Below are 24,704 nucleotides of genomic sequence, written 5' to 3'. Positions count from 1 at the left end.
AATAACATTTAATACCTGAAAACTGTTTTTCTTTTTTTAATTGGCTTACAAAATAGTCTTATTCCCAATGAAAATGACAATTACTGTTACACTTCTTTTTTTAACACAAAACAACAAAATAAAACAAAACAAAAGGTAATTAAAACATTCTTTCAGTCCATATAACAGGAACGCTGGTGATCATGAGCTGGGCAGGTCAGGAACAGGGGAACAGATTTTTCAGAAATGAGCAGTGACCCTGTCGATCTCCAGTAGATCCTCCAAAATCTGTAATTAAGAAAAAGACTCCCTTAGTGATGAAACCCACCGTGTCCAGTTAAAACAGCCTCAAAGGGCTAATATTGGAGTGCACTGCCTGTAGGGCATCCTGGCCAGCAGTGTTACTGCGTCTGGTGCAGAACGGGTGATGATTTTGGTTTTATCATCACTTCAGACCAAAACGGAACAGTACTCACAATGTCAGAAGTGGTGCCGATCTTCTTGGCCAGTTCGCTGCGCTCCATGGTGCTCAGGTAGAGGTATTTGTTCAGCAGCTCTCCATCTAGAATATTCCGCACTGCGTTTTGCAGCGTCCGCCGGTCAGTGTGCAGCATCCTGGTACCAGACATGAAAACTCATGAGCAGTGAAAAAGGTGAAGTTCAGAAGCCACTGATGATTTGAATAATTTGAAGACTGACTGTGAGCTCTCAGCTCAGTCCATACAATATCAACATGATTTACACTCATTTCAGACCAAAACTAAATATGAGCTGGTTGACTTTTTTTTTTTTTTTTTTTTTTTTTTTTTAAGAGTGATCATTTACACATACTAACTTTATATATATATATGAATATAAGCTGCTGCTGCTGTCCTGCGTTTGAAAGAGAAGGGGAGATTATCCTGCAGAAATCTGTACTGGATAAAATGGCGCAACAATGCCGGTTGGTGTGGCGCAACAGATAAAACCACTAGCTGCCAGTGAGCTATTACACCATGTTGGAGACCAGGGTTTGATTCCCAGTCTGGGTGACTATGCTGCGCTACACCAATAAAAATCCTTGGGCACGACTCCTAACACCGGATTGGCCCACCTCTTTTAGCATATCCAATCCATCTACCAAGTGTGTTTTTGGGAGGTATAAAGGACCTGGAGTTACCGTGGACACACTTACAGAAAGGGACCAGAGCAAGGTTCAAAGCCACAACCATAGGGCCCACACTCCCTACCAGCTGCACCACTGCACCATTATTACATCTCAGATTTCAGTACAAATCCAAATTATTTTACACTGAATAAAAATAAAATAAAATAAAAAACAAAAGAAAAACACATGATCATACTATTATAACTGAACACCACCACCAGGACAAGGTGTTGGCTTATTCACAGAGAATGGTGAGCATGCTTTTCTGCAAGATGATCCAACTACTGATTGCTAATGCTAATTTGGATTAGTCAGCAGGAAAGATTTTGGTCTTTGCCAAATCCACACCCACTCAACGTTGAGATACACTTGGATGAAGAGATCAAGCAGCTTTTGCTGCAGCAAGTGCCTGTTTTTCATGTGAGGGATTAGTCTGTACCTGAAGGCTTTGGGGTTGAGGCCCGCGTGGTGCGGCAGCATGGTGGTCAGAGCGTTCTGTAACATCAGCAGCCTGCGGTATGTCTTCTCCTGCATGGGCAACAGCAGACCGACCCCTCCATCCAGAGTGGCTATATATATTTATTTGAGAGAGAGAGAGAGGAACCATCAGTGCATTTCTAAGAAAACCAAACACCTCCTTACTGGACAACCAGGAATGTGCACATAGCATTTCATCATATGAACTGTATAGTACACTATGTGGACAAAAGTATTGGGACAACAAATTTTACAACCACTGTTCATGCTAGCAGATGAAAATCAGCCATTTGAAAACATCAGTCACATTTATATTAGTGTGAATGGCCTTGAACAAGCAGAAGGTAATAACGGAGTACATGGCTTACTTTTGGCTTTTGTGTGCTGGTCCCTTTTACCTGCAGGAGCTTTTATGGTATCCTATTCTACATGAATGGACATTAATATGGAGTTGGTCCCCCTTAGCATCTCTAACAGCAGGTTTGGAGCTCTGCAGTTACTGAGTCAGCAGAGCATTGGATGTCCTACATTTAAGGCATTAAGCTGAGGGCCTTATCCAGAGTGACTTTCTAAAGCTAGGGTTGATAGAGCCTAGTGCTTAGTGCTTTACAAGTGCTCTTGATAAAGCGTGGTTGCGTCTGTAGTTGACGTTTTAAGACGCCAAGTGATTCTGCTGTTTGGACACGGAGCTTAGTGCCAGGACAGAGAATCATTTGGATGCTTGTCTTCCATGCGTTCCAAGCCATACTGCAAGCATAAAGGGCTCTCAGTACAGATCAGGGTTTGACCACTGTCATCAGGTAGGGTTTTACATCTGATGCGGGCAGCTAGAGGAAGCCAGTGAGGGGTATACAGCAAGGGTGTGACATGGGTCAACTTAAACCCTGCTCTGTAACTTCAGGTGGTCTGTGGTTCCTAAATCCACTCACAGTTGATGGTGGAATATCTAGGAGGGAAAAAATTCCACAACCTGAGTTGTTACAGCGGTGGCATCCTAATATACAGTACCAGGCTGGAATTCAGTAAGCTCTTTAGAACCACCTCTTCTTTCACTAATGTTTGCAAGGTTAGGTGCTTGATTTTATATACCTGTGGCAATGGCTCTGAATGAAACACCTGATTAATATTGGGTGTGCCCCAATATTTTTGTCCATATAGCGCATGTATGATGCATCTTGTGTGTGTGTGTGTGTGTGTGTGTAAGTTAAGTGTCTTATAACTGCCTGTGTGTGAATTGCTGTTTATACTAGATGAAAATCAGCTGTTTGAAAAAATCAGTCACATTTATATTAGTGTGAATGGCCTTGAACAAGCAGAAGTTAATAACTAAGTACATGGCTTGCTTTTGGCTTTTGTGTGTGTGGGTGGGTGGGTGGGTGTATTGGTCCCTTACCAAACCAGGTGATGTGTTTATTGTCCCAGGTGAGAGCTTTTTTGCTGTTGGGGTCCAGAAGCCCTCGGCAGGGCATCCTCCAGAACGTGTTCACATGTGCACCCACGTTAAAGTCGGCCCTCCGAAGCAAACGCATCCCACCAAAACTCTCCTTAGCTTTAAACAACAACAGCACAAACACATCACACACTACTTAACATCATCACAGGAAAGAAGGTTCCGCTTTTACTGATTTTTTAAAAAAAAAAAGTAACTCCTTTATCTTATTTGTATTTTATCAAGCATACCTTCAGGCAGGTACATGTAGACCAGCAGGTTTTTGTCTCGGTCAGAAACTGAAAGAAAAGAGAATCAGGCATTTTTGCAGCTGTTAAAAGCTGTTAAAAATTATTTCTAATGATGAGTTTTTTTTTTATTAAATAGAATAACATACCCAGAAAGCCAAGCTGGTTGTTGTCCACCATGAACTCTATGCTGTAAACCTCCAGAGGCTTGGCATCCTGTAGAGAAAAGCAAAGATACATCAGAACCACAGAAGACAACTGCGGAGGGGCACAGCCTGGCATGCAGTCTTCTACCGCAGGGCAAAAGCACCAGTCTAGCTCCTGGATTAGCTGATTAAATTTAGTGTATCAAAGCAGAACTGTACTTGTTTTTTGCTGTACAATCTGCTCATCATATTACAAGAGACAGAGGCAGAAGTGCATTATCTACTGAATTGTATAGTAGTTTAAAACATTGCATGGTTCACTGTCACTAAGCTAATGTAATTAAGGTTCTCTCAATTACTTAGTTTGCTGCTTCTGGCTCTGGTTGTCCTGCTGCTTAATGAACGTAAAGTTTTTTTTTTGCTTTGTGGAAGCTGGAGCCATTCCTAAAGCCACCAAAGCTTAAACAGTGGTGAAGAGTGAGGAGGAGGAAGCAGCTGCTGCTAAACTGGCTACGATGCTTTATATCAGTGAAAGGGTAGACACTATGGAGACCAGCAAAAACAAGCGACCTCCCAAAGCTGAGTAGTCTTAATTCATTCATATTCTGACAAGAGACACAAGCTTGTTCTCATCACGAAGCAAACAAGGGGAGAGGAAGGCCAAACACCCCCTAAACACAAAACCTCCCTCTAGAATGCAAGCAGCTGCTTTATGTCTGACGACACTTTGAGGGTTACAAGGAGACTGAACATTTGTTATTTAGGCTTCTTCCCAACTTATTTTGCATTTCTCATTCTCATTCCTTTCAATTCCACTGGCCTTTATATCGCTTAATGTGAAAACCTGGAATCTAAGCTCACTTCTTTTAGGTTCTTTTTTCTGCTAATATTAAGCATGTAAGCATGGTTTATTAGATAATAGAACGTAAAAATCCAAATTCTTAATTCTTCTCCACCTCTAAAATGTTCTCATTTGTTATGTCATGCAACAGTGGACAGCCCAAATAATGACTTTATTTATTATTATATATATTTATTTTGTTTATTTAACGTTTTTTTAGCATGTTTGTGAGTGAGCATTTTCTTCCTATGAGGTAGGGGTGGTGGGAGATGGAAGAAAGTGTTTATTTATATATATATATATATATATATATATATATATATATATATATATATATATATATAGTAATTAAATTATCCTTAAATTAAATTACATTGAAACATTTTAAAGAAAAATCCCTATCCTAGACTTGCTTAAGTGGGTTCCTAGCTAAAACTACAGTAGTTATGTTGAACCCAGAGCAAATAATTTACTTTGTTAATTCTTCATACGTTTTCATTACCTGCTACATTAACCTCGGAGCTTCAGTGCACAGATATATAAACAAACTTCCGACACCTAACTACGTCTTTGCTAACTTTGTCTACATGTGGGGTGAAATTGAACATTAGCTTTAATCTGGTTGTATCTGAAGGATGCGTTAGGCTGTAATACCCTGCTGACGAGGGACAGAGTCTTGCTCTCTTCCTGATAGCGCAGCAGGGAAATGCTCTTCATCACGTCAGCCGCCAGGATAAAGTTCTTAATGCTGTACATCTGATGGATGTAGAGTTGTGTGTCTATGAAGGCCATGCCAGTCAGATCATTATCCTTCAGACTCCACAGGAATATCTGCACACAGACCAAAACACAGACAATCAGAAATCTCCAGATGCAGAAATCTTGTATCACACAGCTGCTTTGTGAACCCTTTTTGTATTTCTGCATACATTTGCCCTGAAATATGATCAGATCGTAATCTAATCCGAAACACTGGACAAAAACAAAACCCAATAAGACAACTCACACAAAAGCACAATTTCAGTTTATTATTTATTTAAGTTTTAAGCAAAACTATCCAACACTCAATATTACTGTCAGAAAAAGTATGCAAACCTCTAAGAGTACAAGTTTATTTAAAATGGTAATTGAAATCAGATGTTTTAATCAAGAGACTGGATGGCAATGAGTTTGAATCTTTCTTAAATCTATATGGTAAAGACCATAGTTTGATAATGAAGTGTGCCATGAACAAACAAAAAAGAGACCTAACCAGGCTGGAAAAGGGTTACTAAACCATTTCTTAAGAGTCTGACCATCTACAAATCCACTGAAACGCAGATGCTATACATCAGCCGGAATTCAGGACCAGAGGTGTCTCACTGTTCAAATAATAAAGGTAAAGGTGCACATATTTGTCACTGTACAGTGTACACTGTACAGCGAAATGTGTCCTCCGCATTTAACCCATCTGTGGTAGTGAACATACACACACACACACTAGTGCACTAGGGGCAGTGAGTACACACACCCAGAGCGGTGGGCAGCCAACTCCAGTGCCCGGGGAGCAGAGAGGGTAAAGGGCCTTGCTCAAGGGCCCAACAGTGGCAGCTTGCCAAGCCCGGGAATCGAACCCACAAACTGTTATCGATAGCCCGGTGCTCTAACCGCTGAGCCACCACAGCCCCTAATATTAAAGGGAGTCACAAAGAACCCCAGAGGAACATCTGAAGACCAACAAGCCTTCCTTGAATTAAGTAATGTAAATGTTCACTGAACAAGAACTGTGTGCATGTGTGCCAGTAAAGCAAGGAGGAAGCCACTACTCTCACCGCAGTTTGATCAAGACAACATGGATAAGTCAAAAGAAAGTCAATTCTGTAGACTAATGAATTAACAAACAAACATTTTTTTTCCATAAGTGAAAGTTTGGGATCAGTTTTAAAGTAAATGAAAGTAAAATCACACTTCATTTCCCTCGTTTGCAATAACAGCCATTTGGATCCATATTTCTGTCTAAATTTCTTCAGTGTGGAGCAAAACAAAAAAAACTGACCCTGCTGTTCCCATACCTATATACTGACATAGGAATAAGAGGAGGAATAAGTTACCTTCTGGCCGATGGCAGACACGAGGTAGCCGCTGCAGTGGCACAGGGCAGTAACAGGACCCTTCTGCTCCTTCTCATACAGCACTTTAAACTTGTTCTTGGTGAGTGGCTGCCCTGGTTCTGGGACCACCTCGATCACATCCAGAATCAGGATCTAATTAGAATGGGAAGAATACAGCAGACTGTAACACGCAGTTCCAATGTGTGGGACTACAGTGTGTAATGCTGCGCTATCAACATAACACTGTACTGTGTAGAATTGCTTGTAATGCTGTGTTGTGTAACACTGTAGTCTGTAATGCTGTGGTGTGAGGCTGTGGTATGTGGCACTGTAATACTGTACTGTGTCATGACAGTGTGTAGCATTGTAGCGTGTATCGTTATTGTTTGTAATGCTGTAGCGTGCAACATCATAGTTTTTAATACTGGGACCTCTATCATAGTTTAGAACGCCATGATGTGCAAGGCTATGGTATGTGACACTAATGTACTATGGAGTACAATGACAGTGTGTAACATTGTACTGTGTAACCCTGTAGTTTGTAATGCTGTGGTGTGTAACTTTGTAGAGCTGAGGACATACTCTGCCTCTGCAGGTGACCTCCTCGCCCTGCATTAAACAGGTTCCCACTGCCACGTAGCCCTTCAGACCAGACACGGTCTCTTGACTTTTCAGAGCCACCGTCTTCATGCAGGTCACATGCTCCCACTCCTCCAGATCAATCCTGAAAAATAATAATAATAATAAAAAAAATAAATAAAAAAAAAGTGTTAATGGGTTGCCTCTGAAGCATAACGCACACAAGCTAAACCTTTTGACTTGACGTATAATTACACAGACGCAATTTTACTCACTGAAGCCATTATTAAATTCTCACCGTGTGTTAGGAATGGCCTCCCAGCTGACAGGCGAGATGAGCTGAATAGAGAATTTCTCCTGCTGAGGGTAAATGTAGCGCTCATCTGAGGGAGGGGAGGGGGCATACAGAGGTTAGTACAACACTAATCTATAGAAACACATACAGGACTTGGTTAATGCAGCACTGATCTGAGAGAACACACCCATACAGAGCTGAGCAGTATGTTAATATTACTGCAGAGGCAGCTCAAGGTAAAAACACCACCAAGTCTATGTTCACCTTGACTTGGCTCATTTACTTCTGCCATTGGTGTTTATTAGTAGCACTCACCCCTCTCTATCGTCTCAAACTCCTTCTCCTCTCCAGTCATCCTGGGAATCCGTGTGCAAGGCTCCTTAATGCTGCTGCACACAGCATACACCTACAACACACACCAAAAACCATGCATCCTCATTTAATAAACACTCATTTGATCTATATTTACAGAATATACTGTATTATTATCATTGTCTATATCATCACTGTTTCATGAAAGAGCCTCAGCAGAAAACAAGAAAAGTACACCAAAGTTAATATATACACCCCTCTGAAATCATTAATGAGTAAGCTGAGCTTAAATGCTGTAGGCAAAGATGTAATGTATGTTAAAGTCACCTTTGATTCCACGTGGTAGGTCACATAGTGGACTGTACATCTAAGTGGAATCTTTCGAACTGGCCAAGGAGCATCATAAGAGAGGTATGTAGGTAACACACTTATCCTCAATTCACCCTGTTGAAGAAATCACACACACACAAATTTAAACGGACTATACTATATTAATGGCCATTCTTTTATAGAATGTGACCTGCTGTCCCACAAAGGCTTTTGTTAAAGCAGAGAAAGCCTTTGAGCATCTACACCTGTTTGCTAAACTGGAGCTAGCCTTTAAAGCATCTATATACCTGCTTGTTTTAATAGACTAAGTCTTCAAGGTGTCTATACCTGTAACACAGACTAAGTCTTTGAAGCGTCCTTTTCTGCTTGTTTAATTAAAAGAAAGCCTTTGAGGCATGAATATCAGTTTGTTAAAGTAGACTAAGCCTTTGAGGCGTCTAAAGCTGGTTGTTAGAGGAAGCCTTTGGGGCGTCTATAGTTGTTTGTTAAAATATACTAACCCTTCAAGGCATCTTTTCCTGCTTGTTTAAGTAACTGACGCCTTTGGGGCATATCTAGCTCTTAAAGTAGATTAAGCCTTTGAGGCATCTACATCTGGTTATTGGAGGAAGCCTTTGGGGAGTTTACAGGTTTCTGATCAGAATTTTGTCTCCTTTCTTTTCTTTCCCCTATGTGCTGAGCTGCCCCCTGCTGTCTGCTGATGCAAGCTAATTTATTGGATCACGCTATATTGTTTTTTTTCTGTCATGCTTTTTATTGTGCTATCCGGTGTCAAGCAGAGGAGCACTGGTTCCCCTTTTGAGTCTTGGTTCCTCTCAAGGTTTCTTCCTCTCGATCTGAGGGAGTTTTTTTTCTTGCCACTGTCGCCACTAGCTTGCTCAAAAGAGGCTCAGACATCAACATTTACAACATTTGTTGTAAAAAACCCATATGAATAAAATTGAATTGAACTGAATTGAGTTGAATTTGGGTGTCTATACCCAGTTGTTATACCCAGTTGTTAAAAGAGACTAAGCTTTTGAGGTGTCTATGCCAGGTTGTTAAAGTAGAGGAAGCTTCTGGCACACCTATACCCTTTGTTAAAGTAAAGCCTTTGGAGCAACCATGTTTTAACCAGATTAAGCTTTTGAAGCACATGTACACATTGTTAAAGTGCACTAAGCCTTGGGGAATCCATACCTGTTTATTAAAATAGAGGAAGCCTTTGGGGCAGTTGACATTGTGGAATGGAGAGAAGGACTCAATGGGTCCATCTATAGTCATGGGGTGAAGACGCATTGCCCCACGGGACGTCACAAACATCCAGTGAGGAGAAGGTCCGCATATGAACACCTAAGCAACACATTTCACATAAGCAGTCATGAATTACAGTATTACAGTTACATAATAAATTTGACTGAATATGTAATACAACTGAGCCTGATACAAATACTCTGGATACTATTTGTTTACAAAACAGAAAGCCTTGGATCTTACTCCGGAGTATCCAGAGATGTCCTCAAAGTATCTGAACCTGGCCACACGACCTTTGGCCCCTACGCTTTCGTCTCCAGTGCCCTCCGATTTCTTGTCCTTCTTCAGTTTTGTTTTCTTCTCTCTGAAGTTGATGTTGTGTGGCATCTGAGGAACACAGGGATATATGCATTCTTATTAAATCTTTGTTTTGGATAAGCAAGTTTAACAGTATTGTACATTATTTGTTTGTTTTTTTTTCACCTTTTTGAAGCGAACTTTGAGGTTGCTCTGGGCCTGCTGTTGGTCATATGGAAATGCCTCATAGATGAGAAGCTCCTGATCAACATGAACCTACAATGGACAGGAACACAGATACAAAGAAAGTTAGTTAGTGTTTGTAATTAAAATAGGGATATGTGGAAACACATCAAATTTGCTAACGTTTACACACTGAAGGCTGTTTCAGCTACCTTAGGGGCGGACAATACCACACTAGTAACAAACTGTAACTGTTGCGCTACAGTCAGTCAATTAATCAAAAATTCATCAGAATTTTTTTCATTTAGATCGATTAATCGTGCAATCCCATGCCTATATTCTATTTTTTCTTATAAATTCTATTACTACTTTCTCCAGTGTGTGCACATTTACTGTCCCCTTAAAACATACAACCACATGTGTACACCTCATCCAGTCTGCAACATGGAAGCAAAATGGAGAAGAACTCAAACACCACAACTCAGGCAGCTTATATTATTGTTCATTAATTGGAATCAGGGTAAAATGACTAAATTAATCGTGACCTTGAGTTGAAGTCATATCGCCCAGCACTAGCTACTGTCAAAGGTTTGAAAAGGTTTGTACCCAACCCCCCTTGTACCGAACCCGCAATGTGAACTGAACCATGTACCCCTAATTTTACTTAATTTAACTCCTCACCAGTAAGTATGGACGACTATGGTTGTAGCCCAGTGACACTAGGACAACCTCTTTAACCAAGGGGATATCTCCTTGTCGTGTGACTTCCTCCTTTTTCGTCTCCCCCTGAGCAGCTGACTGGCCCGATGAGCTGTCAACCAGCACTCGCTGACCAACAGGGAAGTTTTTCACCAGGAAAACCAAACGCCAGTCTGGAAGCTGGTAGATCTGAGGAAATATCAGGGAACAGTAAAAGTGTTTTAGTTTACAACATCAAATGAATGATGTTTCTAAAAAGAAAAGTTAACCACAAATATTAATCTATAAAATACAAATATGCTTTGCAAGAGTTGTGAATGCTGAAAGCATGGTCAATAGATTATTTATTTAACCTTTCTGAACTAAAATGTGTGTTACTTTAGTGTTTGTACATTTTCTATACATCAAAATCATTAAAAACAGCCATTAATATCTCATTACTTCTTTAGAAAATAAGCTGAGAATGTTATGTTTGTCAAAACATGAGAGCAGACATTCATAGTTTATATTTGATGATCAATTCTAACATAAAAAAAGTAATTTTTCAGTGTGTTCTGACCTCCATGACCCCATTCTCCCGGACTATCATGCACCAATGGGTGGGTTCCTGTTTCCCCTGGCCCCCTGGCCGCTCAGTATGTACTGAAGAGGATGCTGAGGGGGTCCCCCTGACTGTGTCATCTTTACTGGGGCTGGTCAGAGGGTTTGAGTCTCCGTAGAGCATCTCCTCTTCATCATCTACTGCATGACTGAGTATGGAGACAGCAGAGCAAAATTAAAACAGCAGAAAAAAAAATTCATAAGTTCTTAAAAAATTCATAAAAAAATCATAAGTTCATAAGAAACCCCATGTCTAAATCATCACACACTTTAAACAGCGAGCTGTTCTCTATAAACATGGACTAAAGTACAGAAAGAAAAAAAAAGTTCCAGATAATGAACTACTACTTTTTAGCATTTTCATCCAAATGTGCATCAGCCTTTCTGCACAGTGGAAAGCACTCCTGCTGTTACCTCATGTCCTGGATGATGGTCTCAGTCTCTGCATGGCTCCTGGCCACTGTTTCCTCTTTGACCAAGAAGTTGACTTTGTTTTCAGTGGTAAACATCCCACTCACATCACGATACGCACACAAGGTGATCACACGTGATTGCTGTGAAAGGTAAGAAAAGCCTCATTAGATGATCAATAAATATCTTATTACCTAAACCAGCACACATTTTGTGTAGTGCTGTTTTGCAGCCTTTAGGAGTAGAATCAGGTCAACTTAGCAGCGACACCCAACACTACCACTGTGGCCTGGTAACAGAACCACACACTGCCATGTCAGTGTCACAGGTGTGCTGAGAATGTTTCACCATCCAAATAATATCTGATCAACAGCAGCCCACACCCACGTCTAGTTAGAAGACAACAGAATTTGCAGTCAGAGTTCTTCCCTCCAACCGTGTTGAGTTCCATTAGGTGCCGCATTGGCTGCAGTTTGAATAGATACACAGGTGCTTAATGTGACTTGGAGGAAGCATCTAACCCCCCTAACTACTGGGGGAATTGGAAATGACAGATGGATAAAGTAATTTTTTATATATATATATATATATATATATATATATAAAAAATTACTTTATCCATCTGTCATTTCCAATTTCCGCATATGAACACCTAAGCAACACATTTCACATAAGCAGTCATGAATTACAGTATTACAGTTACATAATAAATTTGACTGAATATGTAATACAACTGAGCCTGATACAAATACTCTGGATATATATATATATATATATATATATATATATATATATATATATATATATATATATATATATATATATATATATTGTTTTCTAATTTTACTCCATTTTTCTACCCCATGTGAACTCTCCCCATCACTAGCAATGCCCCCAATACTAGGAGGGTGAAGACTAGCACATCTTCTCCAACAGATGTGAAGCCAGCCACTGCAGTGCCTTAGATAAAACACAGGACATCAGACTGTGGCTGGTACACTGTACCATCTTCACCACCAGTGATCCTCAGGTCATAGTGACAGTGCCTTAGTCCACTGGACCACTCTGAGCCCCATGGTAAGTATTGACTAATGACTAATTATGTAGCTACAAGGTGTATGTAATACCTTCAAATCAGAGTGTGTTAAACAAACAGACAGACAGACAGACAGACAGACAGACAGACAGACAGACAGACAGACAGACAGACAGACAGACAGACAGACCAACCGTGTGGAGTTGTGGCTTCTGCAAAGCTAGCCGATGGCTCTTCCCCATATACGTGTCACTCTTCAGAACAAACATGGTGACAACTCCTTCGGCCGTCATAATGACCACATAGGGGTCGGCCACAGAACACTGAACTATCGGAGAGCCCAGGTCTACCGGGATGAAGTGGACTTGGGTCACTAAAATGGGGAGAGTGAGTGAGTGAGTGAGTGAGTGAGTGAGAGAGAGAGAGAGAGAAAAAAATACAGGACATCAGTGTGCTGTCTTCACCATCAAACTCATACTGCAAGGAAAACCTTATCATGATATTGCTACTAATAAATAATCACTGCTCACCCTTACTGGCTGGTTATTTAAATATACAGATACAGTTCCCTTTTATTTAATCTTAATTATTTGTTCTGATTCCAGCGTGGTTTGGTTGGATAAAAATGAAATATATTAGGCATTTTCTCATCTCATTTATACATTTATTTTACTGGAAGCAATTCATTTGTATATTGTAAACAATGTAAAGCTATAGGGATTCTGTAGGTCAGTCAAGAGTGTGTTAAATGAAACACTACTAAAATACAGAGGAAAGGGATTTGACTTCCGCCTTTAACACATCCATTCATCCTTAAGCACACATGTACACACACACTAAGGGGACAGTAGGCACATGTGTATGAAGTAGAGGTAGATGTTAGGATGCCTTATTAAGGGCACTTCACTGTTGTTCGGTTGGTTCAGGAACCCAGGAACCTAGCAAGGACACTTCTTTAACCTGCAGTCCACAGCTGCACCACTGATGGGGATTAACCTCTGACATTCAAGTTTGTGGAGAATTATGTCCCATCCATGGTTTGGCAAAAAATATCATTTACGTTATTTTTTTTATTATTTATTTATTTTTTTACCCTTGGCCTTGACCAGTCAGACCTAAATTTGGTCCATACTTCAGCCTATGTTCATAGGTTTACAGTGTGGTGTTAAAAAACACAAAGACGTTTATTAGAGATTGCTGATCAACTGAAGAGAGTATGTGATAATTTAGACACCATGATAAGCAAACATGTGAAACAAGGAAGAAAAGTATGCAGGTTTTTATTAAACTATGCTTTTAACACCAAGCCAAGGTCATATAAGGATGTATGGTAAAGTGGGTTGATTCTTACCCCCCTCCAGCAGTCTGATGCCCATCGGCGACACCTGGATGATGTATTTGTTTTCTCCAATGTTTCCGGCGTAAACAGTGGGTCCCTGAGTGGCGAACCCACTTGTGTCCAACTCCATTATCTCCTGCCCAGTCTGCAAGATCTAAACACACAGTCAGCGTCAGAGTTTAGACTCAAATAGAAACACACAAGTAACAACTGCCAGTAAGGAAATCAGAAAGTGGGCTCATACAAGGATTCATTTATATAAAAGGTGAGTAGACAGGCATAAAAAAAGATTTCAAAAACTGATTAAATATGTATGTTTAAAATGTATAAAATAATAAGCTGTAATTTGTATCTTCTGGTGACATTTGACAAAATGGGATCATATAATTCTTGAACTTTGTATTATTTACATTAAAATGAACCACTTACTTATGAAGGAACGTGAGGAAAGAATGCAATGGTTTTTATAATGCTTTTATGTTTAATGTACACATATCTGACTGAAGTAAATTAAGAGGACCTACAAAATATCCTCAGTTGTGCTTTTTATAATACATGTCTATTTTGTCCTGAAAAAGTAGCAGTATTTAATACTTATTGCTGCTGTGGCGTTGCATCTCAATTTTTTACCATTTTGACTATTTGACATAATTAGAATTATGTCAGTTGTTCTTTACATTGCTCGTTCACAATTTAATGAGGAACTGACCAACAGAAATACTCCTAAATGTAATAAAATCTTTACACTCATGTCCATTGAAAGGTTACGGTTTGGAGATACCAGACTTTTGCTCAACATGTATTAATTATAGATGCTTAGATGCACATAATATAAGGGATGATCTCACAGTGGCCTCGTATAAATAATAAACTTGTGGGTGTACCATTGTAGAATCCTCTCTACTCAGAATAAGGAAGCCATGTTTGTTTTTATCGTCCTCCACGGTGAGCTCCTGTTTCTCCTCCTCTGCAGCCTCACTTTCACCCTCTGCTGGAGGTTTCTGGGTAAACAAGCAGGAGCCAAATTTAAAAGTCCATCATACACACTTCTTTGGACAAGAAACTGATTCATTTTATAAAACACTATAACAACTCTCAATCCTTTGAGATCAGAGTTAAGCTGGTAACTGGAGACAAATCAAATTCACATGCTCATAAGTGTGACACTTAAATCAGGGATATAAAAAGGTACAGTGAAAGGCAACGAACGCTAAAAACTAACTGTCCATGCAGTGTTTTTGAAGTAAATAAATAATTAAATAAAAAGTCTCAGTAGAGGAATCTTAATATACATAAGAAAATCATTATTAACTGTAATATTTATTGTAAGGACAGACTGGAACATGTGTGTGAAACACTCAAGCAAAAACAAAAACCTGGTTCGATTTAGATCAAATTAAATAAACAACACCCTGGCTTCTAATCTCTGGCAATAACGTCTCTCCAGTCCGTTTCAGAAAGTGCACATGATTTACCTTCTCTGGCTTCTCCTCACTAGATATGACCGTCCACATATCATGACACCCGGGCAGTTCAAAGGTTGTGACCACCTGCGGTCTGATGCTTCTCTAAAGAGATAGAATCATATGTGCAATTTAAGCAACTTACACACAACACACACACACACACATCCATGTACATATTATTATATATATGAATTGCATATATTGCAGACAAACTCCAAACCTCAATTTATGTTACATAAACAAACACACATTAGTGAGCCAAAAGATTATGATCATGTAACAGCAGAGCATGTGAAGGTCTGGGATGCTGGTTACACAGTGACTGAACAGCCAGTTCTTAAAGTTGACATGTTGGATGCAGGAGAAATGGTCAGGCATCAAGTCACTTTGACGAGGGCAAGACTGCTATGGCAAGAACATTGGGTCAAAGCGTCGCCCAAATGGTGGGGCGTCAGTCAGCAATGTTGAGTCCTTACGGGCAGTGTCAGGCACCAGATACTCATTGATGCACGAGAGCGACGAAGGAGCCCTCATTTGGGCTGAACCAACGCATGGAATATTGTGGCACAAGTATCCAAAATGTTTAATGCTAATTACAAGAGAAACTACCCACCATTAAAGGTACCTTTAACAGACATACAAGTGTCTGTAGAAGAAGGCAGCCTGGTACCACAACCTACAGGACTTAAAGGCTCTTGGTGTAGATACCATTGATACCACCTACAGAGGTCTGGTAGAGGGAGTCGTTTTGACAGCACCAAAAGCATATTCTTAATCATAATGTTTTGGCATATTGATGCACATATATTGTACACACACACACAGTACACAACTCTTCTGTCTCTCGGGTGTTTTAAAGGCTTCTCCGAGCATCTCTGAGGCAGCCCTGGTAAACCCAGAATTCACTCTGGCACTGGCACTCGCCCTGAGGCAGACGGGCCTTACCACCTCAGGGCTGAGCTCTGTGCACTGACACAGACACACAAAATCTACTAACAATACTTACACAGAACGGACACACACATGAACATCACACACACTCCTGCACACGCAAACAAAATGTGTATTCCATCCTGGAGTGTGTATGAAGACTGATAAAACCTTACCTGAAGTACAGAAAGGGCACCATTTTTGCCATAACCTGAGCACACCACGACCTCCAGATCTGGCTCAGGGTTACTCTGGAACTGAGGGAGAAGGAGGAGCTTATTTTACTTCAGGCTTACTGTAAGTTTACTATACACACAAAACTGTGTTTATACTTTCAAAATAGATGGCTTGTAAAATGAACATACAGTTCCGACGGTTTCCCTCATTTAACACAACTGATTTAGATCAGCAGCAAACTGCCAAGTCCTTTATGATCTGAACTACGTGTGTTAAAGCAGGCAAACCACAAGACTGCTGTGGCCATTCAGGAATACAGCCCATACCTCTTCTGAAAGGAAGGCAGGCTCTCCCATAGAAGCGTTCACACATGGTCCAATGTTCAGAATGCTGTCACAAACCTGTAACATGCAGATTAACAAAGACTTCATACAATTCTACAACACCATGTGGTTCACTATTACCTGTTTCCATGTCATTTGTCTACATTTGTCACAATAAAAAGCATTTAGAATGAACCAAAAAAAGTCTTTACATTTAATAATTCTGCATATGCTTTAAAAATAGAATATAAAATACATATAACATTATGATCGCAATTTAGTCACAGGTACGAGTTAATAATAATATAATATTCACCACAACACATGCTTCTGAGTAAGGTTGTGTATTGTTAGGAACCTGGGATGCCACCACAGGGTTACAATTCAAAATGAAATCACATTTTAGGAAAACTGTCATAGTATAAAAACAACATGCAATCAGAACAGTGGGATCTGAGGACTATAACATGAGAATACCACTGCTATCTAGCGGTCAGAGTTTAAACACAACACAGAATGAACCAGTGTCTGACCCCAATCTTTGCTTTTAACTATTCATTAAAAATCAATACCGTGTTTCTATAAACTCAATACAGTATTGCCAAACATTATACTGCAATACTTCAATATACTATTTTCTTAACCCACAACTCGAGTGTTGTGTTGCCTTTAAGTGGATTAAGAAAAGACTAGAGCTAAGAAGCCCTGAACATTGTTTTAAATATGTTTTAATACTGACAATTCCTTATGCAGAAAAAAGTAGGTCCAGCATATGAGAGTTTAGACCATCATCCAGTGATAAGTAGGGGCGGTACTCAGATCTAACAACACAACTGCTGTATAATAAAAACATGGTTGTATCACAAGTGTACAATCATACCTCAAAAGAGTAGGTGGCCAGCTGAGTGCCTGACTGAGCTTCACTCCCATACACCTCAATCTCATCCAGTTCATCCGGCAGGGACACCTTTCCCGCTACGCACAGACACAGAAACACAAACACACACACACACGTTTAACCACACAAACAAATACAGCCTGACCCACTAGAGGCACATTCTCACCATTCATAGACACTGCCAGCAAAAATGGCATTTATGTTCCATGAGAGGCAGCAATACAAATGGCAGGAGCCAAAACATTAGATGTAGTGAGTAATACTGACTACTAACAGCAGCACACACGGGATATTGTGTTCGATGGTAACTAACAGTCGGTTCTCACAGCCGACATATTGGAAGTGCTCCCAGACCTAACCCTCTTTGACAAGGGCTAGATTGTTCTGGCCAGACAATTGGGTCAAAAGAACTGTTCGGGCATGTGTGTGGTGTTCACCTAAGTTCCACTAAGATCCACAGTGGCTACACTTTGCAACCTTAAGGACTTAAAGCAGCATTATGCGAGAACTGGCATTTCTTGCTCATTGGCTCCCCCTACAGTGTAATTCACATTTGGCTCCTCAATTTGGAGCTGTTTGCCATTTGTAATGTTTAATTTTTGAATAAGTTTGAAATAATTATAATGTTGGCGCAAAAGTACAGCCTCCATTGGCCAAGCTCTGGTTTATAATGGTTCTTACTGCTTTAAACATGTCACTTAATTGACTGTGATGTTAATGAACATGCTGTCCGCCTCTCCTGGACTTGTTGGAAATGTCCACTAGCAACAAATCTCAGGTGGTCCAAGCAACGCTGAGCATTGTTTTTCTTTGACACAGTAATACCGCATTTCCCATTACACATACACAAACATACATGACTGCATCAAAAGCATACCAGTCCAATTAGTGGCATCCACTCGCTTCTTTTTATTTGGTGGCTCCTCCTGTAAAAACAAAATAGCAGAATCTATTTACCAGGCAATAATTACAAGGAAATACATTTAAATACATTTTTTAAAAATTATGTAATACATTTTAAAATGAAAAGTCAAATCACAACCATATCACACTCACCTGCTTGTCTTTATCTTTCTCTTTATCCTTGTCCTTGCCCTCCTCCATGGGAGTCTCTTGCAGTTTCTCCGTGTATTTGAGCAGTAGTGAGTTCCCCAGCCTGGAGCCCAGAAACATATAACCTGGCTCCATGGTAACCATCTGAACAGAGAAAGTGCTCAAACGTCAGTTTTAACTCATAGAGATGTGTTGCCCTGAGTTTAATAAGAGACTACTGCTATTGCAGTAAAACAGTATATTGTTGGGCTTAGCATCACTTACACATGTGGTCAGGACACTGGCAGCAGCTTTGTCAAAGTGGAACGCTCGCACGCTTCTCATACCATCCGTTATGAGGGTCAGCACATAACTACAAACATGAGAAAGAACAAGGACAGTCTAACAACACCGATTCAAACAACATGAACCAGTCATAATGTGGTAGCACACACACAGAAAAAAAACAGAAGGGGACTGGTGGAATACCATGAGAAAATTCTATTTTTCTTTTTTAATCTGATAACAGTACTTCCAAAACACTACAACAACTAGTATACAAGCCTTTTATTTCCTTTGAATTAGAGTTGTGATATCATTTTATTAATGTATTACACATACTATTCCAATCTAATTGCCTTATTCCATTTCCAATTCAACTATCCTTATACTAATACAGGGTTGTACAGTACAGCAAAACAATGTTAGGCTAGATCTCCAGTGCAGAATAGGTCAGGCATGGTAAAACATGGGGCAGGGTGTATAGACAATAAATACAAAATATACAAATATGTGCATGTACATATGCAAATCAAATCCCGTGATCTGATGAAAAGATAAGTGTTCACACAACACAGAACTAATCCTCTCCCTCCCATTTCAGCACACATTTGGAGTGGTGCTATCTTTACACTGTAATGTGAATGTAATGATGGCAACTCACATTTCCCCTCCTTTGAGAGAGATGACCATTTTGTCTGAGGTGATGAAGGCAGCCTGAGAGCAGTCCAGAGACAGCTTCACCTCATCCTGAACACCTGAGAGACAAAGATGTCACAAAAACAGAATGAATCAACTTCCTGCACTGTCTTTTCTGAGCAGGTTTAAGCATGCAGCAGCAGTACAGGAAGCTTACGCAGAGGGAACGCTGTAGTTCCGTGGGTCTGGCTGTTGAGCGACACTCCAAAAGGTGGGACGCTCTGGTTGAGGTACAGTAAGGAGTTCACCGCAAACACCACCACACCACCTGCAGCATCAAACAAGGCTTAAGAGAGAAGACTTCTGGGGATCCTGAGATGGCTTTCCCCCCATTCATAGGTGCATGTGTACAGATAACACTGAGTCATACATTGCCAGAAACCACATAAGCTAGCGTGAACAATGATTTAGACAGGCAGTTAGCACGATGCTAATTGGTGCCATTAAAGCTACTATGACTGGTAAGCTACATTAGCTGAGAGGGGAGGCAAACCACCCTTTCAGCAGGCCAGTAGGAGTAAAATCAATGTTGGTGATTACTGGAGGGATTCTTACCTATGGGTTTGGGCACAGCCATGACCTGAGTGCAGTCGAAGGGCAGGTTACTTAGAGACCAGATAACAGGGTGGACCTTCTGCATGATGTTCAGAGAGATTGCAACGATGCTGCATGTGTCCTGACGAACAGCCACTCGCCTGTAATGAATCCACAACACAACAGATTTACAGGGTGCATATTCTGCATTTTTTCCTCTTTACCTCTACCTCTTTATTTAGGCTTTGTTTTTGTTACTATAAGTCTGATCAATGTAATTGGCCTCTGTTCTGAGGATGAAATCAGTTTGAATAGGTGGAAGTAAACTGCTGTAGATTGGGCATGTAAATGTGTTGGTTTTTCAGACAAAACGGTGATTTCAAAACAGGCTATTTTGGCATTTCAGTCTCCATGTGCATTCTGAAACTTTAACAATATTTATGTTAGCACAAAGTTGCTTATTGATTTTTATATATATTGGCCCTTTAACACACTGCTTGATAAGAGCATATCAAAGGAGCATGAACAGGCCATAGATAACAAATGGCCTGAGAATGGCCTAGTTGCTATGAGTTGAAAGCGAGACTCTGCTTAAAGAAAAGGAGACTTTTTTAATGTAAAACATTTCAAACAGTTGATAAGAGTTTTATTTGCTATTTCAGTAGCAAATAAAGATTAGACTGAAAAATGCTGGAATACAATATAAACTGATTAACAATTGAGAAGACATACCCTGGCCATGTCTGGTTTGGCTCATACAGAATAAGCAGAGTGGGCTCATAGTAACCATGAAGGAACTTCATATCGATAATGTTCAGGAGTTTCTCATCCAGCTCACGCACATCAATGATGTAGCTGGGAAGGAAACTGGACTTCTGCCTGCAGGAGGAGAAATGTTTTAAATGGTCAAACAAAGTCAGAAACCTACCGATAATTTGAACTGGAAAGATCATTCACACAAATCTTGTTTCATTTTCGGCACTTGTTTCCATAGCTGATCTCGGTTGTCTAGATGTGCTGAAGCAGCAGCTCCGTCAGAAAGTTTTCTTGGCGTTTTCAGAACTTATTTTGATGCCCAAACTGCCATTTCTTCATTACTGCACTGCAGAAATGGCAAGCTGAAAACACTTGGCTATTTTCCACTTGGCTAGCTTTGCACTTCGCCTGCTTTATAGTCACTGACTACTTTCGTTTACACAGTTCTTTACTGGGACCACACGGATGCTAAGTGTTAGCACAAGGTTTGAAGAGTCAGAGACGGTCTACAAATATGTTGCACAAGTGACACTGATGATTTATATATACAGCTCAGGAAAAAAAAAAGAAGAGAGGCCTACATTATTAGTTTATCTGGTTTTACTATTTATAGGTAATGTGTTTAGGGCTGTATTTAATAAACCATGGACAAATCCCCTGAATCCCAAATAGAAATATTGCTATTTAGAGAATTTACTTGCAGAAATGACAACTGCTCAAAAACAACTGGTTAAATAATGCAAATAAATTTTTGATTTTCATTTTGAAGAAAATGTTGGAGAAACCGGCATCTATGAACTTCTGGACATACATTGTACCATCACCTCTTCTCTTGATCTTAAACTTAAGAATGTAAAACTTTAAAAACTTGTCCATACCCCTCTCCCACAATTCCTTCCTGTTCATCGGTCAGCGTGTCCTTTCTGAAAGGCAGAACCACAAGCTGTGTGCCGTACACCAGCATTACGGCACAGCGGTTCTCTGGGTCCACTCGCACGATTGGGATATGCACGTTCTGCACAAAACCATCCTGTGACCCGAAACAACCAAAAAAACGATTAAATTAAAGGAGATACACTGAATATAACTGCATAACATCTGAGAACACCACCTTCAGGAGATTTACATACAAAAAAAAATTAAACAAACCCTGAGCTCAGGCTCTTCAAAGAAGTGCAGCGAGAGAGACTTGAGGTCGTGTGTTCCCGGGTCGTACTCTACCACGGAGAGCTGTCACCAGAACACAAGAAGACACAGTCTCATAACAAGGGCTGAGTAATTAATGATTTTTACACCAATATAAATACCACCTTCTGAACTCCAATACAGGTTCCTGAACACTACTTTGGTCAATACCTTGAACAATACAACAGTGAGGCCTTAAAACTCCCTCCTGGTTCCCTGCTGACACCTGGTTCTGATCACCACCAGTGTAAAGAAGCTTGTTTTCTCTACAGTGAGCCGTTTCACACCAAACCAATCCTTAATGTGTTCGTCTCAACTATTAAATTATGCAGAAAACTCTGAAATGTCATTGCAGTTCATTTTCACATTACAAATAGGTGGGTGTGTCTTACACCAGAAATGAGCATAAAGTGCTGGACATGGGTTTATGTGCTGAACGCTACAGATTAATAACATGCATGAACATCCGCTGATGTTAATAACATGGATATAGAATGTAATTTAGAAAGCCAGAGAGAGTCGCAGAGGCTCATTACCACAGCTTCACTACCCTTCACTAATCAGATTGCCTATTAAGATGTTAGATTTGTGTTTGAATGACTTTCCTTTTTTCAATTAGTTTCATATTTTACCATAGAATAACAGAATACTATAAAATCAGTTGTACTCATGGATGTATTTTGTATTTTTGTGTGTTTTTTTTTAAACTACTTTCTAACCATTACAACTGATCAGACGTTAGGGAAAAATGTCTGCTATATAGCCCTCACCTACATATCAGCATGTGTTTTTCGGAGCGATTCTCCAACCCTGTGTTTCTTCTAGGTTTACCCGTCTGTTAACCATTCATTTCTATCACAACAAAGCCAAACTTACCTTGGCATCTTTGAAGCTGAGGAGCAAAGCGTCTCTGTTGGTTCCTACGAGCTGAACGCTGGCCATAGACATCACATTACCAAAGAGGGAGAAGGACGCCACCTGCTCCAGCTTCTCCTTACGGCTCTTCCCATCTGACGGCTTTTCTGTTTTTGTCGAACTCTGAAACAGGCAGCAAAAAGGAGCACATTTCGTACACAGTGTAGACCAGGGTCTATAACGCTAGACTGTGGCAAACGCAGCAACCCCATACAGACTAACTGGATCAGGGTTGGTAACAGGCATCAGGATACTATAGGTCCAGCAGTACCTAGACACCCCTTCTAGTGTGTGAATGCAATTGCGGTCAAGCACAGGCATTCAATTCATTCAATTCTGCACATACACAGCTCGTATAAGTTCCACACAACTGCACAGAGCAATGGGACTGGATGGCCTGGAGCTGCAGAACCTGAGCCTAAAGACACCATGGCCAAAAGCAAGCTTGGGCTAGAGAGGTATAAAGCCCACCCCCAGCGTTGGACTGCTCCCTGGAGCGATGGAGCTCCATCCAATATCTCTGAAATCAAATGCAATCAAACCCTCCTCCAGCAATGCTACACCATCTACTGTAAAGCCTACTGCAGCAAATGTGGACACCCCCCCTCCTCCTCCTCACTCTCCCTATTAATACATCTGAACGAGCTGATGTCTACAATATTTTGGACGTATAGTGCAATACAGCTCACCTCGAAGTCATGAATGATCCTGTAGACGTAAAGCTGCGATGTTCCAGCCACCACCAGGTTCTTCTCCTCGCTCGAGATGAAGTTGCAGTAGACCGAGAACTCCAGACCAGTGGGCTGGTGGGCCTGCCTGTACACAGCATACATCCTGCAGCCCCCAGCTCAGCACCTAAAGAACAGCCCGCACATGTTACTTCACCTCGATTAAAATAAACCTGCATACAGATCTGAAACACTCAGCTCTGGATCTGCATATGAATCTGAAGGAGAACTGGAAGTCTGGAGGGGCCGGAGTGTTTACATTCAGGGCACATCATCTCTCAAAACGCTCCACCTTAAATGATGCAGCAGTTTAAATGCGCACTGCCACATTACAACGGCTGCACCACTTAAGGTGGAGCGGAACATTAGAGTTACGTTAAGAAGTCAAACTGAGATTCGCTCTCAAGCTACTTTTGAGCACCTTTAGAGGCACCAAACACATTTTCCGTTGGAGATCATGTGCAAAAAAAGGACACATTTTATTTAACAGACGAATTACAGCAGTTATGTTCACTTCTCGACTCCCATCATTCAGACTTCCCGCACGCTTGCGCTCCTAGTAGCGTCTTAGCCGGGCGCTAGCTAGCTAGCTAACCTGCCAACGCTAGCTACCTTTTATGTGTGTTAGACACTGGTAATTCACACTTTACTGCCGGAATACCACGCCTAACAGCGTTCACCTTAACCCCCTTCTGTTTCCCCCCTCTGCTACAAAATAATACTTCTGAGAGAAATTACCAGCGAAACAGAAACAGCTAGCAGGCTAACAACAACAACGAGCCATTCATTACACTCCCCACAATGCCCCGCTTCCGTCAAGAAGGGGTTGTGCCAATTCGCGCACTTGTGTACACTTGCACACTTGGTAGTGTACTTGCTAAATACCCAGTTTAGCCAGCCTTCAGTAGAGGCAAAGCCTATACAGTACTACCTGATACTTCGATAGGACACTTTAGTGAGTACACCGTAGAACACTGGCCATAATAAACTCAGCAGACGTGAAAGCATAGATATACAACCTGTACACTTAGGGAGCTAGCTGTTAGCTAGTGCACTATACTGAGAACATGATCAAGTTTAACCTGCTGTATATCTACCAGTCTGCAACTTT

At 40.7% G+C, this 24,704-nt stretch overlaps 1 protein-coding gene across 1 annotated transcript; it reads right to left on the bottom strand.

Annotated features, from left to right (window-relative positions):
• Positions 1-20: 20 nt before the first annotated feature.
• Positions 21-24,401, bottom strand: cpsf1 (cleavage and polyadenylation specific factor 1). The gene is made up of 37 exons (XM_072675684.1): positions 24,332-24,401; positions 23,555-23,720; positions 22,827-22,988; positions 21,915-21,995; positions 21,644-21,795; positions 20,742-20,888; positions 20,031-20,170; positions 19,633-19,743; positions 19,441-19,534; positions 18,783-18,870; positions 18,522-18,662; positions 18,343-18,391; positions 17,448-17,542; positions 16,571-16,645; positions 16,244-16,324; positions 15,147-15,239; positions 14,556-14,672; positions 13,684-13,825; positions 12,527-12,705; positions 11,300-11,439; positions 10,845-11,034; positions 10,268-10,474; positions 9,590-9,679; positions 9,350-9,493; positions 9,053-9,205; positions 7,871-7,987; positions 7,547-7,637; positions 7,235-7,319; positions 6,940-7,081; positions 6,358-6,510; positions 4,922-5,098; positions 3,430-3,496; positions 3,284-3,331; positions 2,997-3,152; positions 1,566-1,695; positions 456-594; positions 21-267 (listed from the first exon to the last, which is right to left on the bottom strand). The coding sequence occupies exons 2-37, from the start codon at positions 23,696-23,698 to the stop codon at positions 220-222; spliced, it is 4,368 nt and encodes a 1,455-aa protein (XP_072531785.1). The 5' UTR covers positions 23,699-23,720; positions 24,332-24,401; the 3' UTR covers positions 21-219.
• Between the last annotated feature and the right edge of the window lie 303 nt (positions 24,402-24,704).

Source organism: Salminus brasiliensis, chromosome 3 (genome assembly GCF_030463535.1).
Source record: "Salminus brasiliensis chromosome 3, fSalBra1.hap2, whole genome shotgun sequence".
NCBI lineage: Eukaryota > Metazoa > Chordata > Actinopteri > Characiformes > Bryconidae > Salminus > Salminus brasiliensis.
This window is presented reverse-complemented; position numbering and strand designations above follow the sequence as displayed.